General features: G+C 32.0%; 1 protein-coding gene across 1 annotated transcript; it reads right to left on the minus strand.

Annotated features, from left to right (window-relative positions):
• Positions 1-220: 220 nt before the first annotated feature.
• Positions 221-3,995, minus strand: LOC140821642 (aspartyl protease APCB1-like). The gene is made up of 9 exons (XM_073182179.1): positions 3,326-3,995; positions 2,926-3,043; positions 2,243-2,472; positions 1,915-2,154; positions 1,371-1,524; positions 1,194-1,279; positions 898-1,012; positions 740-812; positions 221-630 (listed from the first exon to the last, which is right to left on the minus strand). Exons 1-9 carry the CDS (start codon positions 3,841-3,843, stop codon positions 518-520), a joined length of 1,647 nt encoding a protein of 548 aa, XP_073038280.1. The 5' UTR covers positions 3,844-3,995; the 3' UTR covers positions 221-517.
• Between the last annotated feature and the right edge of the window lie 8,981 nt (positions 3,996-12,976).

Consider the following 12,976-nt stretch of genomic DNA (forward strand, 5'->3'; position numbering starts at 1 on the left):
TTAAATTACAAAAATAATTGAGGAGTTTCTAACTAAATTTCAATACTTATATTTTAAAAATAATAAAATTATAGTTACATCAGTTATAATAAAGCTGGTGGTTCTAAATAACAGTGGAAATAATATCAAATTAATTGCATAATTAAATTAGAATTAGAGTTTAAGTTAACAAATTTTAACACCATATTTTTTTTTTTTATTTTGAATTTTTGTTAGAATATCTAATTAATTAATTTGCGTCACATAAAATATGAGTTATCATACAAATTCACACTTAATACATGCTGTGAACTGAAAGATAGCCTATGTTTTGAACTAAACCTATTTGTTCTTTTATTTCCTTCAACAAAATGATCAAATAAAGCAGCTTAGATTGAACAAAAATTCCACTATACATTAGGTGGGAGACAATGAGTTAACTCCTTCCTCTTCTTTAATGGAGAACAAAAAAGAAAAGGTTGGAAAGGCCATGGATGACTATGTACATAGGAAGGACGTTTTGGCACGATCCAAAACCTCAGAATAACAAAGGAGTTGCTGAACTTTGAGGCAGTGCACAGTCTGATCGAACCCAACCAATTTTCTCGTTCACGTTGTCATAAACAAATAGACGACCACGCATTGAGATATCTGTCGATACAAAGAGAAAGTAGAGTAACTGATGAAGAGCCAAATGAGGAACTTGTGTTCTATTCGATCAATTATGTTGATTTTCGCACTTCTATTTGATAGTTCATACCTCCAAGAATGAATGTGGATCCATCGTGCAATTTCCGACCATTAAGGATGCCCAAACACACATTACCAATGCTCTGCAGAAGCAAAAAGTCTTGTATTCATTTTGTAGTGCTAGAGTGAGTGTTTTTTAAAACTAATAATATGCAAGGAAATACTCACGTGTCTCACTAAGTAGCCTTCAGGAGGAATCTGAAGCTTTTTGGTCACAGCCCACCAATTGCTTCGGAATTCAAGGTTTAAAGGTTTGAAGAACTGCGCAATGTCTTCGATAGATCTAAAAAAGAAAAAAAGATGGAAAGTTTTAGAACCGATTCAATAAGAGTTACATTTGCTCGAAATTAGATGTATAAGCACTTTCATGCAACCAGTGATCCCAGTTCACAATATTCATAAGAAAAGAAACTTTCATCAATTGGAAGCAAGTTACTATACAGTTCCGACTATTTCTATTATACCTCAAGGGGGCCTTGGCTTGCCAGCATACGGGTAAAAACGAGTCTGACATGTTACGCACAAGGCTTTCACTGGAAATATCATCAAGCTGCAATCAAGAGTAAATATTAAAAACAATTTATACAGTGCTGAAGGACAGTTATGATTAAAATTCTTCTAAGAATAACCTGTTTACGTACAAAAGATACTAGATCATTGTATGCTCCTTCTGTAAAGTAAGTGTATGTGCTCCCGGTGTCAAAAACTAGACTTCCTCGTCCATTCCCTTCGTTGCCAAATCTAATCTGCCTTCTTCCATAACTGATTTTTACGGTTTCCGTCCGATAAGCATTGCTGGACCATAAAATGCATTTGGGCTGTAAAAATCTGAATCTCTCTTGAATGTAACAGAGAAAAATCAAGAAAATGGTGAAACTATTTACTATAATACCGTTCAAGCAAAAATAATCACAAAGAGAGGAAAAAAAGACCAATTTACTGAACATTGAAACTCTTGAACAGTTTAAACTGTAATAACCATAACTCCCTATCTGTCTAATGCCACGAGACTAACTGAAACTCTTCCATCCCACATGTTCTCTCGCATTTTCTGCAAAACGTTCTTCCAAAAAGTGGAATACTCTACTGAAATGATTCAGCAGCTAACTGGTTATAATGACATTTGACATCAAAATATTAAACATGAAAACAAGAAAATAATGGCATCTCGAAAATCCTACTCACAGAACGTTGCTGTGAAGCATGGGGACCCAGGAAATCTGCTGATGCGGAACAAAATCATCACCAAAGAACAAATAACCACCACCATTAGCACTAGCCGCAAGGCAGTGTCCTATGACATTCTTTATTATTCCTTGGCGAGCCAATTGAGAAGGCAAGCTAATTTTGGCCTTGCTAAGTCCAAGAATTCCATCTGTCTTCCCCAGTGTGTTTAAAAGCATACCTTGCTGGTCATATGCACAACTACGTAATAAACCAAAAGAAAATAAACATCGAGATCAGTAAGTGGCATGCAAAAAGTTCTACCCGGGCCGCCAAAAGATTACATTACCCAAAAACTACTTTTGAATGTGCCAAGGAACCATTAGCAATGTTTAGATAAAGTTCATCCCTAGCAAGAACTCCCATGGAGGAGCTATGGTCTGCATATTCTATCTCATAATCACATTGGTGGCAAGTGTCACAGTATTTGGTTCTTTGACTCCCTTGAACTTCAAAGCAGTAAGAATCCCTATGCGGTATAATGTTAGCTTCGGCCGGCTTATAAAAAGGGTGTGCTCCCTGGATAACATATTTCGAGCAGAGTTTCATGATTACCATACCATAAGCAGTAAAGGGCATATAAAACAAAGTCCAATGGACCCCATTTCTACAACACAACAGTCATAGTCTCGTAGATAATATATATGATCATTGTTCGAGCATTTTCTAATGCATGATGGACAAAGCTTCATCGTCATCGTTCATTGAATGAAACAACCAAAAAATACTGCAACTGCAAAAACATATGTCTTGCACATTAAAATGCTATCTTTCTAAAATTAATCAATCTTACTGTTTTTCGGCTCTCCTTTCTTTTGTGTTATGGTTGTAATTATACAAATGATAACAGTGGTAGAAGTGCCAGCACACAAATGCTATAATAACACGTGCAGTATATATGTGAGACAGAGACTGCATAACAGTGATACAACCATAGGCTGTGCATAAAAAATTTTAAGCCATAGGCATTACCTTGGCGCAGCTGGTGCACGGGGCATCACATTGAATCCATGTTAAATCACTCCCAGTATCAATATCAAGAAAATAAGGCCTCGGAGGACTCCCAAAATGCAAATACGTGTAATACAGCCTGTAATATGATTTTAAAATCGTAAATTGCATATTTTCATCTCAAGAGCATCAGCCCAAACCCCAATATCAGAATTTGTCCCTCTAAATGTACTAAAACAGAATTTGTTCTGCAGCCAAATGCATGCATCTATTTCACACTTGAAAGCTACTAGATTGGTTCAAAGCTAACAACATAAGGCGATCTTAACAACTTAGGAAAAATACGAAAAACGAAAGAATATCCATTCATTAAATCCATCATTACTAATATCAGAAAAACAACGAGCCAAATTAAACATACCCGTCAGGATAAATGTTACCCTTAACAGGCACCACACTGGAAGCATCAACTTTCGACGCAACCGATACCAATTTCCCCGTCGTTAAAACCGGGCGAGATTCCGAGTCCACAAATCTTCCAAGCTTAAGTTCAACTTCCCCCAACAATTTTTTTTGATACAACGGGAAAAGAAACGTGCTTTGCGACCCATTATTTTCACGACGATCATCATCACCATTTTCGAACCGTAATTCGAAAAGGGTCTCTCCAGAAAGAGAAACCCAGAGATATAAGGCGATCAGAGATATACCCAGAATCGGGAGAACACTTTTTGAGATTTTGTAAAAGAAATTTTGGGCAGAAATGTTACGATTTTGGGAGGCTAGCGGTGGACTATTAACAGGAGGAGTTGGTGTTTGATCGTCGTTAGATAGAGTGTAAGCAGTAATAGTTTTGCCCAAAGAGGGGTCGTCCGGCGGAGGCAACGTGATTATCACCACGCCCGTTAGCTGAGGCGAAGGATTATGATTCACCTCCATTATCGCCTACAGCGTGCTTACGATTGCGTGATTCTCTCTGGTTTTCACCTCGCAGAAGAGGTGAAGAAGGGAACAGGAAGGGGCGACGACTTTTTAAGTTCCTAAAGTCAACGGTAAAAATTGTATAGGAAGATCACTTGCATGCTCCAACTTATTTCATTTATTTTATGAGAAATTTTGGCTTTAAATAATTCTCTCGATTGTGAAATTTTAATTAATATTATCTTTGTTTTTGTTGTTCCACTGACTTCGTCATAGATGATTCAATATATATATAAAAGATTAAAATTTTCAGTAATTTCTCGACCCATTAAAATAAGGATAAATTTGTGAAAAATACATCTGTCAAAGTTCAAATTAAGATTCAGTACCTAGTTATATTTTTTTAAGAATTAGTACCTCACAATACCATAACTTTAGTTTTAACTCCCCACAAACCCAAATTTACGCCCCTATATTGTTTAAATAAATATATTATTTTATTCACACAAATTTCATAAGTCTTCTCCATCTAAAATATATTTTTTAAATAAATATTTTTTTTTAAATTATCACGGAATAAGATTAAATACTTATTTTGACATACAAAGTACCTATTATTGGGTTTCAGATACTTGATTCCATTTTTTGAATACTCCAAATGTATAAGAAAATACTATATTTTCGATTAATCACCACAAATATAGTCATTGTTGGGTTTTCATGAAAAATGCATTAAGATCACTTATTCATGTAATTTTATTTTTTCAAAAAAAAACATAGTTCATCACTTATCATGAAATAAGATTAAATATTTATTTTGACATATAAAGTACCTATTTTGGAGTTTCAGATGCTTGATTTGACTATCTGAATACTCCAAATATGTAATAAAATACTAGATCTTCGAACGATCACCATAAATTCATTAATTGTTGGTATTTTCATATCATTTTATTTTTTTAAAAAAACATAGGTCATCACTCATCATGAAATAATATTAAGTATTTATTTTGACCAACAAAATACATATTTTGAAGTTCCAAATGCTTGATTTTACTCTTTGAATGCTCCAAATGTGTAAGAAAATACTGGATCTTCAAGTTATTACAATAAATTCAATAATTGTTGGTATTTTCTTTGAAAATGCATTAAGATGACTTATTCATGTCATCTAATTTTTGAAAAAAACTTAATTTCTCACTCATTGTTGAATTAGAAAAATTAATTATTTTGATCGATAAAATAACTATTTTCGGGTTCCAGATATTTGATTTGGCTATTTGAATACTTCAAATGTGTAAGAAAATAATTCAATTTCAAGTAATATTAAGTGACTTTTGATTGTGTCATTTGTGAAGTTAAAATGCGATACTAAAATTGATACACATAGTATCTAATTAGAGCATATAAATACATGATTTTTCCCCGTAAATACGCATATCCAATTATTTGAGGGTGTCAAAATCTAATTTGAAGTTAATATTAAGTGACACCGATGATGATATTCATGAAGCAAAAATGTGATACCTAAATTAATATAAATAATACATAATTCGAGTTCACAAACGCTTGATTTTACCTTTTAAATACTCAAATTCGATTGAGTATGTCAAAATATATAATTTGAATATAATATTGAATATTTTTTATAATGAATTTGTGAATAAAAAACGTGCTACCTAAATTGATACAAATAATACCTAATTTGATTTCACATATACTTGATTTTACCTAATTTGATTTCACATATACTTGATTTTACCCTTTTAAGACTCAATTTTGATTATTTTGGGATATAAAAAATATAATTTCAAGTAATATTGAGTACTTTTTTATGTGTCGTTTGTGAAGTTAAAATGTAATACCTAAATTAGTACAAAAAATATCTAATTCGAGTCTACCAATACTTTATTTTACTCCCTAAACGAGAAGTATTTTATTTTGAGTTTGCAAATACTTGATTTCGTAAATGAGATACTCACAATATATATTAAAATACTGGATATTCGAATAAGCAACGTAAGTTCAATAAATGTTGGTATTTTTATGGAAGATACATTTGTCTAACATATTCATCTTATTTAATAATAAAAAAAAACAAATTCTCAACTAAACATGAAAATTTTAAAGTACTTAGTTTTACTTGAGAAGTACCTAATTTGAGTTTGCAAATACTTGATTTCGTAAATCAGATACTCACAATATGTATTAAAAACTAGCTATTCGAATAGACAACGTAAGTTCATCAAGTATTGATATTTCCATGGAATAAGCATTTGGATGACATATTCGTATCATTTAATATTTTTTCTGTAAAAGAAAAACAAATTCCCAACTAAACATAAAAATTTTAAAGTATTTGTTTTTATTTGAGAAGTACCTAGTTCGATATTGCAAATATTTAATTTAGTGCATTAGATACTCATAATATGTAATATTTTACTGTATATTCGAATATGCAATGTAAGTTCACCAGTATTTTAATGCATATTGTGAGTATCTCATTTACGAAATCAAGTATTTGCAAACTCAAATTAGGTAATTCTCAAGTAAAACTAAGTACTTTAAAATTTTCATACTTATTTGAGAATTTTTTTAACAAAAAAAATATTAAATAAGATGAATATATAATCCATGCTTAGTGATCGAGCAAAACTTTCATTATAAAATTCTTAGTAACAATTAATAATATTAAAGATCGAAATAATCACAAAGTACACGATGTCAAGTAATAATATAATCATGGACTTTCAATAATTACAAGTGCACGATGTCAAAATTTTCTATGCTTAGTGATTGAGCATAACTTTCATTGTCTAAGGATTGTATTTCTCAATTATTATTCTCAGTTATTCATTTTTTAGCAGTGATACTTCAGATGATCATTTACTACTATATGATTATTAAATAAAAAATCAATGAAATGGTTCAAGGATTAAATGATGAAATAAATAAGCTAGAATGATTGATTAAAGTTCACTGAGAAATGAATTTGTTGGGAATCTCGGTTCACCTACCTCTCGCCAATCTTCTTAATTCATTCGACAATGATCTATGCTTTCGACGAGATTTCACATCCAATTGAACACACGCTCTCAAGTTATGTCAAACTAATTCAACTCAGTGAATTAATTAAATCTCTTTAATTATTTATTAATGGTGAATTGCATGTCGTTTATTAAATCTCATAGCTTTCGACCTATTGCATTATGACTATTGACGTGTATCCGACTTCATATTTCTTTGTAAATTGTAAATCCACGGATTATGCTATTCGTTCCTATCACGGGCTTAGTTGAAATTGAAATTAGGTATTTCGCAAATAAAAATAAATACTTCAAAATGTTAAATGCTTAGTTGCGAAATTATTTTTTAAAAAAATATAAAAAAAATTAAATGAAATGAACATGTCATCCAAATCCATCTTGGATGGAATGCGAGCATTTGCATATTCGAATATCCAGTATTTTAATACCCATTCTGAGTATCTCATTTACCAACAAAAGTATTTTAAAATTGAAATTAGGTATTTCGTAACTAAAACTAAGTACTTGAAAATGTTCAATGCTTAATTGCGGATTTGTTTTTTAACAATAAAAAAATAATTAAATGAAATGAACATGTCATCCAAATGGATCTTGGATATTTATAGAGTCGAATTAGATACTTTTTATATCAATTTAGTTATCACATTTTAACTTCACAAATAACATATCAAAAGTTACGCAATATTACTTGAAAATATATATTTTATATCCCAAAATAATCAAAATTGAGTCTTAAAAAAGTAAAATCAAGTACGTGTGGAATCGAATTAGGTATATTTGTACCAATTTATTTATCGAATTTTTAATATCACTAATCTCATCATCAAATACTACTCGATATTAAATTCAAACTATATATTTTGACATCCTCAAATAATCGAATTTGTGTATTTAAAGAGTAAATCAAGTATTTGTGAACTCGAATTATGTATCATTTGTATTAATTTAAGTATCACATTTTTACTTCACGAATTTCATCATCAGTACCACTCAATATTAACTTCAAAATATGTTTTGACATCCCCAAATAATTGGATATGAGTATTTAAGGAATAAAATAATGTATTTTTAGATTCTAATTAGATTTTTTTTTTTACCAATTTAGGTATTACATTTTATCTTCACAAATGACACCAACAAAAGTTACTTAATATTAATTGAAACTCAATTATTTTCTTAAACATTTGAAGTATTGAAATGACCAAATCAAATATTTGGAACCTCAAAATAGGTACTTTATCGAGAAAAACAAGTATTTTTTCTAATTTCATGATGAGTGAGAAACTGTGTTTTTTTCAAAAATTAGATCACATGATCTTAACGCATTTTCAATGAAAAGACTAACAATTAATGAATTTATGGTGATGTTCGAAGATCCAGTATTTTATTACATATTTGGAGTATTCAGATGGCCAAATCAAGCATCTGAAACTCCAAAATATGTATTTATATGTCAAATAAATATTTAATCTTATTTCATGATAAATGATGAACTATGTTTTTTTTTTTTTGAAAAAATAAAATTACATGAATAAGTTATCTTGATGCATTTTTCATGAAAACCCAACAATGACTACATTTGTGGTGATTAATCGAAAATATAGTATTTTCTTATACATTTGAAGTATTCAAAAAGTGGAATCAAGTATCTGAAACCAAATAATAGGTACTTTGTATGTCAAAATAAGTATTTACTCTTATTCCGTGATAATTTAGAAAAATTATTTATTTAAAAAATATATTTTAGATGGAGAAGACCCATGAAATTTTTGTGAATAAAATAATATATTTATTTAAACAATATAAGGGCAAAAATGTAAATTTGGGTTTGTGGGGAGTTAAAACTAAAGTTATGACATTGTCAGGTACTAATTCTTAAAAAAACATGGATAGGTACTGAATTTTAATTCAAACTTTGACAGATGTATTTTTCACAAATTTACCCTTAAAATAACGGATGATTCAAAATTAAAACAAAAAAGATTAAATTTTTCAAAACTTAAAATATGTAAGACTAAAATCAATTTTTGATAATATGAATAAACAAAATTGCTATGAGGCAAGTAAACAAAATTGCGATTTTTTCATTATTTTAAATCATTTTGAGGATGTTAAATTATATTATATATTGATTTTATTGATATATATAATTTTTCATTTCACAACTTTTATCATATAATCGATCAGTTTAGATTGTTAAAATGTTATTATATTAGTGGCAAAAACTTGTGTGAGACGGTCTCACGAGTCGTATTTGTGAGACGAATCTCTTATTTGGGTCACCAATTAAAAATATTACTTTTCATGCTAAGAGTATTACTTTTTGGAGTGAATCTCATATGAGACCGTCTCACGGATCATAATCTGTGAGACGCGTCAACCTTACCTATATTCACAATAAAAAGTAATACTCTTAGCATAAAAATAATACTTTTTCATGGGTGGCCCAAATAAGAGACCCGTCTCACAAATACGACCCGTGAGACCGTCTCACACAAGTTTTTGTCTGCTTTTTATTGTGAATATGGGTAGGGTTGACCCGTCTCACGGATTATGATCCGTGAGACGGTCTTACATGAAACTCACTCATTATTAGTTATTTGAGATCTTCGGGTGAGGTTTTTTTTCTGCTATACGTAATTCATCGATACACACATATACAAAGGATACACACATATATAAAGGTATGATGTGATGAGCGTCTCTTACTAAGCATTTCATGGGCACCGCAACATGTTCACATGAATATCTTGTGAATGTCACGTTAGTCGGTCTCGAGAAACATATTGTCTTACACGTTCATGTGAACATCTTGTGATGTCCATGGAATGTCAAATATATAAAAACTATATATATTTATATATCAAGACACATTTACACACATTCGTTTTTAATATAACACTCATATACTTATAATTATATTACAAAAAAATAAACTGAAGCAAATATATCGAAAAATAAATGAAATTTTCTCTATTTAATTTTTAAATAAAGTGCCACAAAAATGATAATGAAAATGAGTGAGTTTTGAAGTACATAATATGAGAAGGAATTTTATTGTCAATAGGGACCTTTGCACATGTTGCATACATATGTGTTATTTTCGTGTTAAATTTTTTTGTTATTTTTAATTTAATATTTTTTTTTATATATTTTTGAAAGAGTGGGTCTCATGTGAGACCGTCTCAAGGATCCTAATATGTTAGACGGGTCAACCCTACCCATATTCACATTAAAAGGTAATATTTTTAGCATAAAATAATATATTTTATAGATAATCCAAATAAGATATTCGTCTCACAAATACGATCTGTGAGACTGTCTCACACAAGTTTTTGTCTTTCTGACATTATAATGATCATTTAAAAACTCAAAAATTTGGATAAAGATCAAACAAATATTTTAGAAATTCTAATTTTTTTGAAAAGTAGACATGATAATAATAAGATAATACATAAATTTACTAAAATAAATTTTTTAATTGACATCAAGTTTAGCTATTTTATGTGTGGGGCCCTTAGCTCCTAATCGTTATTATAATGCAATCTGATTAGGGTTAATTAACCACAGCGGAAAACGAGTTTAAAATTTCTTTACAATGAGCCCAAAATATCTCTTCTGATATTTAAATACTAAAAATAGTATCTAAATTCAAAACATAAAACACGCCCACACGAAATCAAAACCAATCACATACAAACAACTCATATCCTCGGGACATGCCCCGGTATATAGATATATATACATATACTGGGAACAAGACATAAACATAAACCTCAGCCCAAGCTGTGGCTTCCTCCAGAAGTGCCCTCCCTGACCTCCTGATATCCTGGAGTACCTGCCATTGTCCACACACAAAGACAACAACAGCCCCCCTTGGGGGTGAGCAAAGCTCCGTATGGAACAACCAATCATATATACCACAGATATCTAAACAATGATATATGGTATGCAATGCATGTATGTCGTGGAGGTATCGGGTCAAATGCCCATCCACTGAGCACATGTCAGAATCAATCGAATCGCTATCAAATCAAATCAATGCTCGAGCTGGCACACCGGCCGATATGGGAATACACATATGATAGCGTCGACGAAGCGCCATCAATCCCACATCTCATATCCAATCATATGGGACCACAATTGTCTATGCTTTACGGGTCATATAATACCGGCATAGCGATTGTGTTCACAAACCCCGGAATCCAATCAAATCATATCAGGGTATCCAAGGATCATAGCTCAACGTGCATGTCATGTATCGATGTATGCATAAAATGATGTGTGTTAACAAAACATTTATTTTGTACATCGATACTCAAATCTCAATGTCATGTATGCCACATCAAATCATCAAATAGGCACATAGACACGTATTCCAATCCAATCCAATCAATCCAATCATATATCATATAATACAGATACATGTCGTATGTTACCCGGTCGCAACATACCTCAATTCTTCGTTCAAGTCGATGTAGCTTGAAGATATCAGTATAATACTTTATCTACATCAATAACATATTCATTCCAATCAATAACATACTCCAAAATCATTAATATGAGTTTCAAATATCATTTGAAACTTCAAAAATTTCATATCAAATTCAAATCATATCATAATTCAATTCCGACTTCGAATATAAGTTTATTGTCGGATATTCTACTACATATCAGAAATTCAATTTCAAATACATGCTATTCCAGCACCTTGATATTTAAAGCTGCTGAAACCAGAAGAAAATTACCTCAGTCAGAAGCCCTTAACGCGCAGATCACAAATATATAATTTGTTTCGCGTTTAGACGGCGTTTCGAAGTCGATTTGGAAGAAAGAATTTCGAATTCTCTCAACTCTCTCCAAGGTTATGTAAAACCCAATGAAGAAAGAAATCGTTCTTATCATCCCACCGTTACCGCGCTCGGGCGGTAGAATTCTCGCGCCCGAGCGCGAGAAGTTCTGTCCCCGAGCTAAATTTATGCCGCGCTCGGGCGGTAGAAAGTTACCGCTCGGGCGCGGAACTCTCTGCCCGAATCTTCAATTTTCATACCTTGGCGCTCGGGCGGTAATTTCCTACCACTCGGGCGCCACATGTTCTGTACAAAATATTGGTTTTGTACTATTTTGGCGTCCGGCCTCTCAAATCAAATTCGTACAACATCAATTCATATACAATATTCATTTTCTCAATTTCCTTGTCACGATATACATCAAATACATAATCACGTGACAATTTCATTGCGATAATACGATACACGGTCCTTACATTTCTCCCCCTCTTAAAAGATTTCGTCCTCGAAATCTCAAACATCACTATATACATAACATGGGTAAACATACATATGTCACCAGTTATAGTACATATCAAAACTAAAATCAGAATAAGGATCAGAATACATCGAATACAATGGAATAGATGTCGTAGAATCAAACAAATGCGGATACGAATCTCGCATCTTGCTCTCTAATTCCCACGTTGATTCTTCAACACCATGTCGTGTCCATTGCACTCGTACCAGAGGAATCGATTTATTACGCAATACCTTTTCCTTTCGATCCATAATGCAAACAGGTTGTTCAACATAGGAAAGAGAAGGATCAAGTTCAACCTCGTCAGGTACAAGCACATGCGATGGATCAGGTTCATATTTTCTCAACATAGAAACATGAAACACATCATGAATGGCAGATAGAGCTGGTGGCAATGCCAATCGATACGCAAGATCACCAACTCGATCCAAAATCTCGTATGGACCAACATAACGAGGAGATAGCTTCCCTCGCATGCCGAATCGAACCGTGCCTCTAAAGGGAGATGTTTTCAAAAATACTCTGTCACCTTTCTGGAATTCCAAGGGTCGTCTTCGTTTATTCGCATAACTCGTTTGACGATCCTGAGCAGCTTTCATCCGCTGTCGAATCAACTGAACCTTATCGTTCATTTCCTGTATCATTTCAGGTCCAGTCAATTGTTTCTCACCAATTTCATCCCAGAATAATGGTTATCTACATCGTCTCCCATATAGAGCTTCAAACGGTGCCATACCGATACTCGTCTGAAAGCTGTTATTATAAGAAAATTCAACCAATGGTAAGGCGTCTTG

This window comes from Primulina eburnea, unplaced genomic scaffold, assembly GCF_022965805.1.
Source record: "Primulina eburnea isolate SZY01 unplaced genomic scaffold, ASM2296580v1 ctg652, whole genome shotgun sequence".
In the NCBI taxonomy this organism is placed as follows: Eukaryota; Viridiplantae; Streptophyta; class Magnoliopsida; order Lamiales; family Gesneriaceae; genus Primulina; species Primulina eburnea.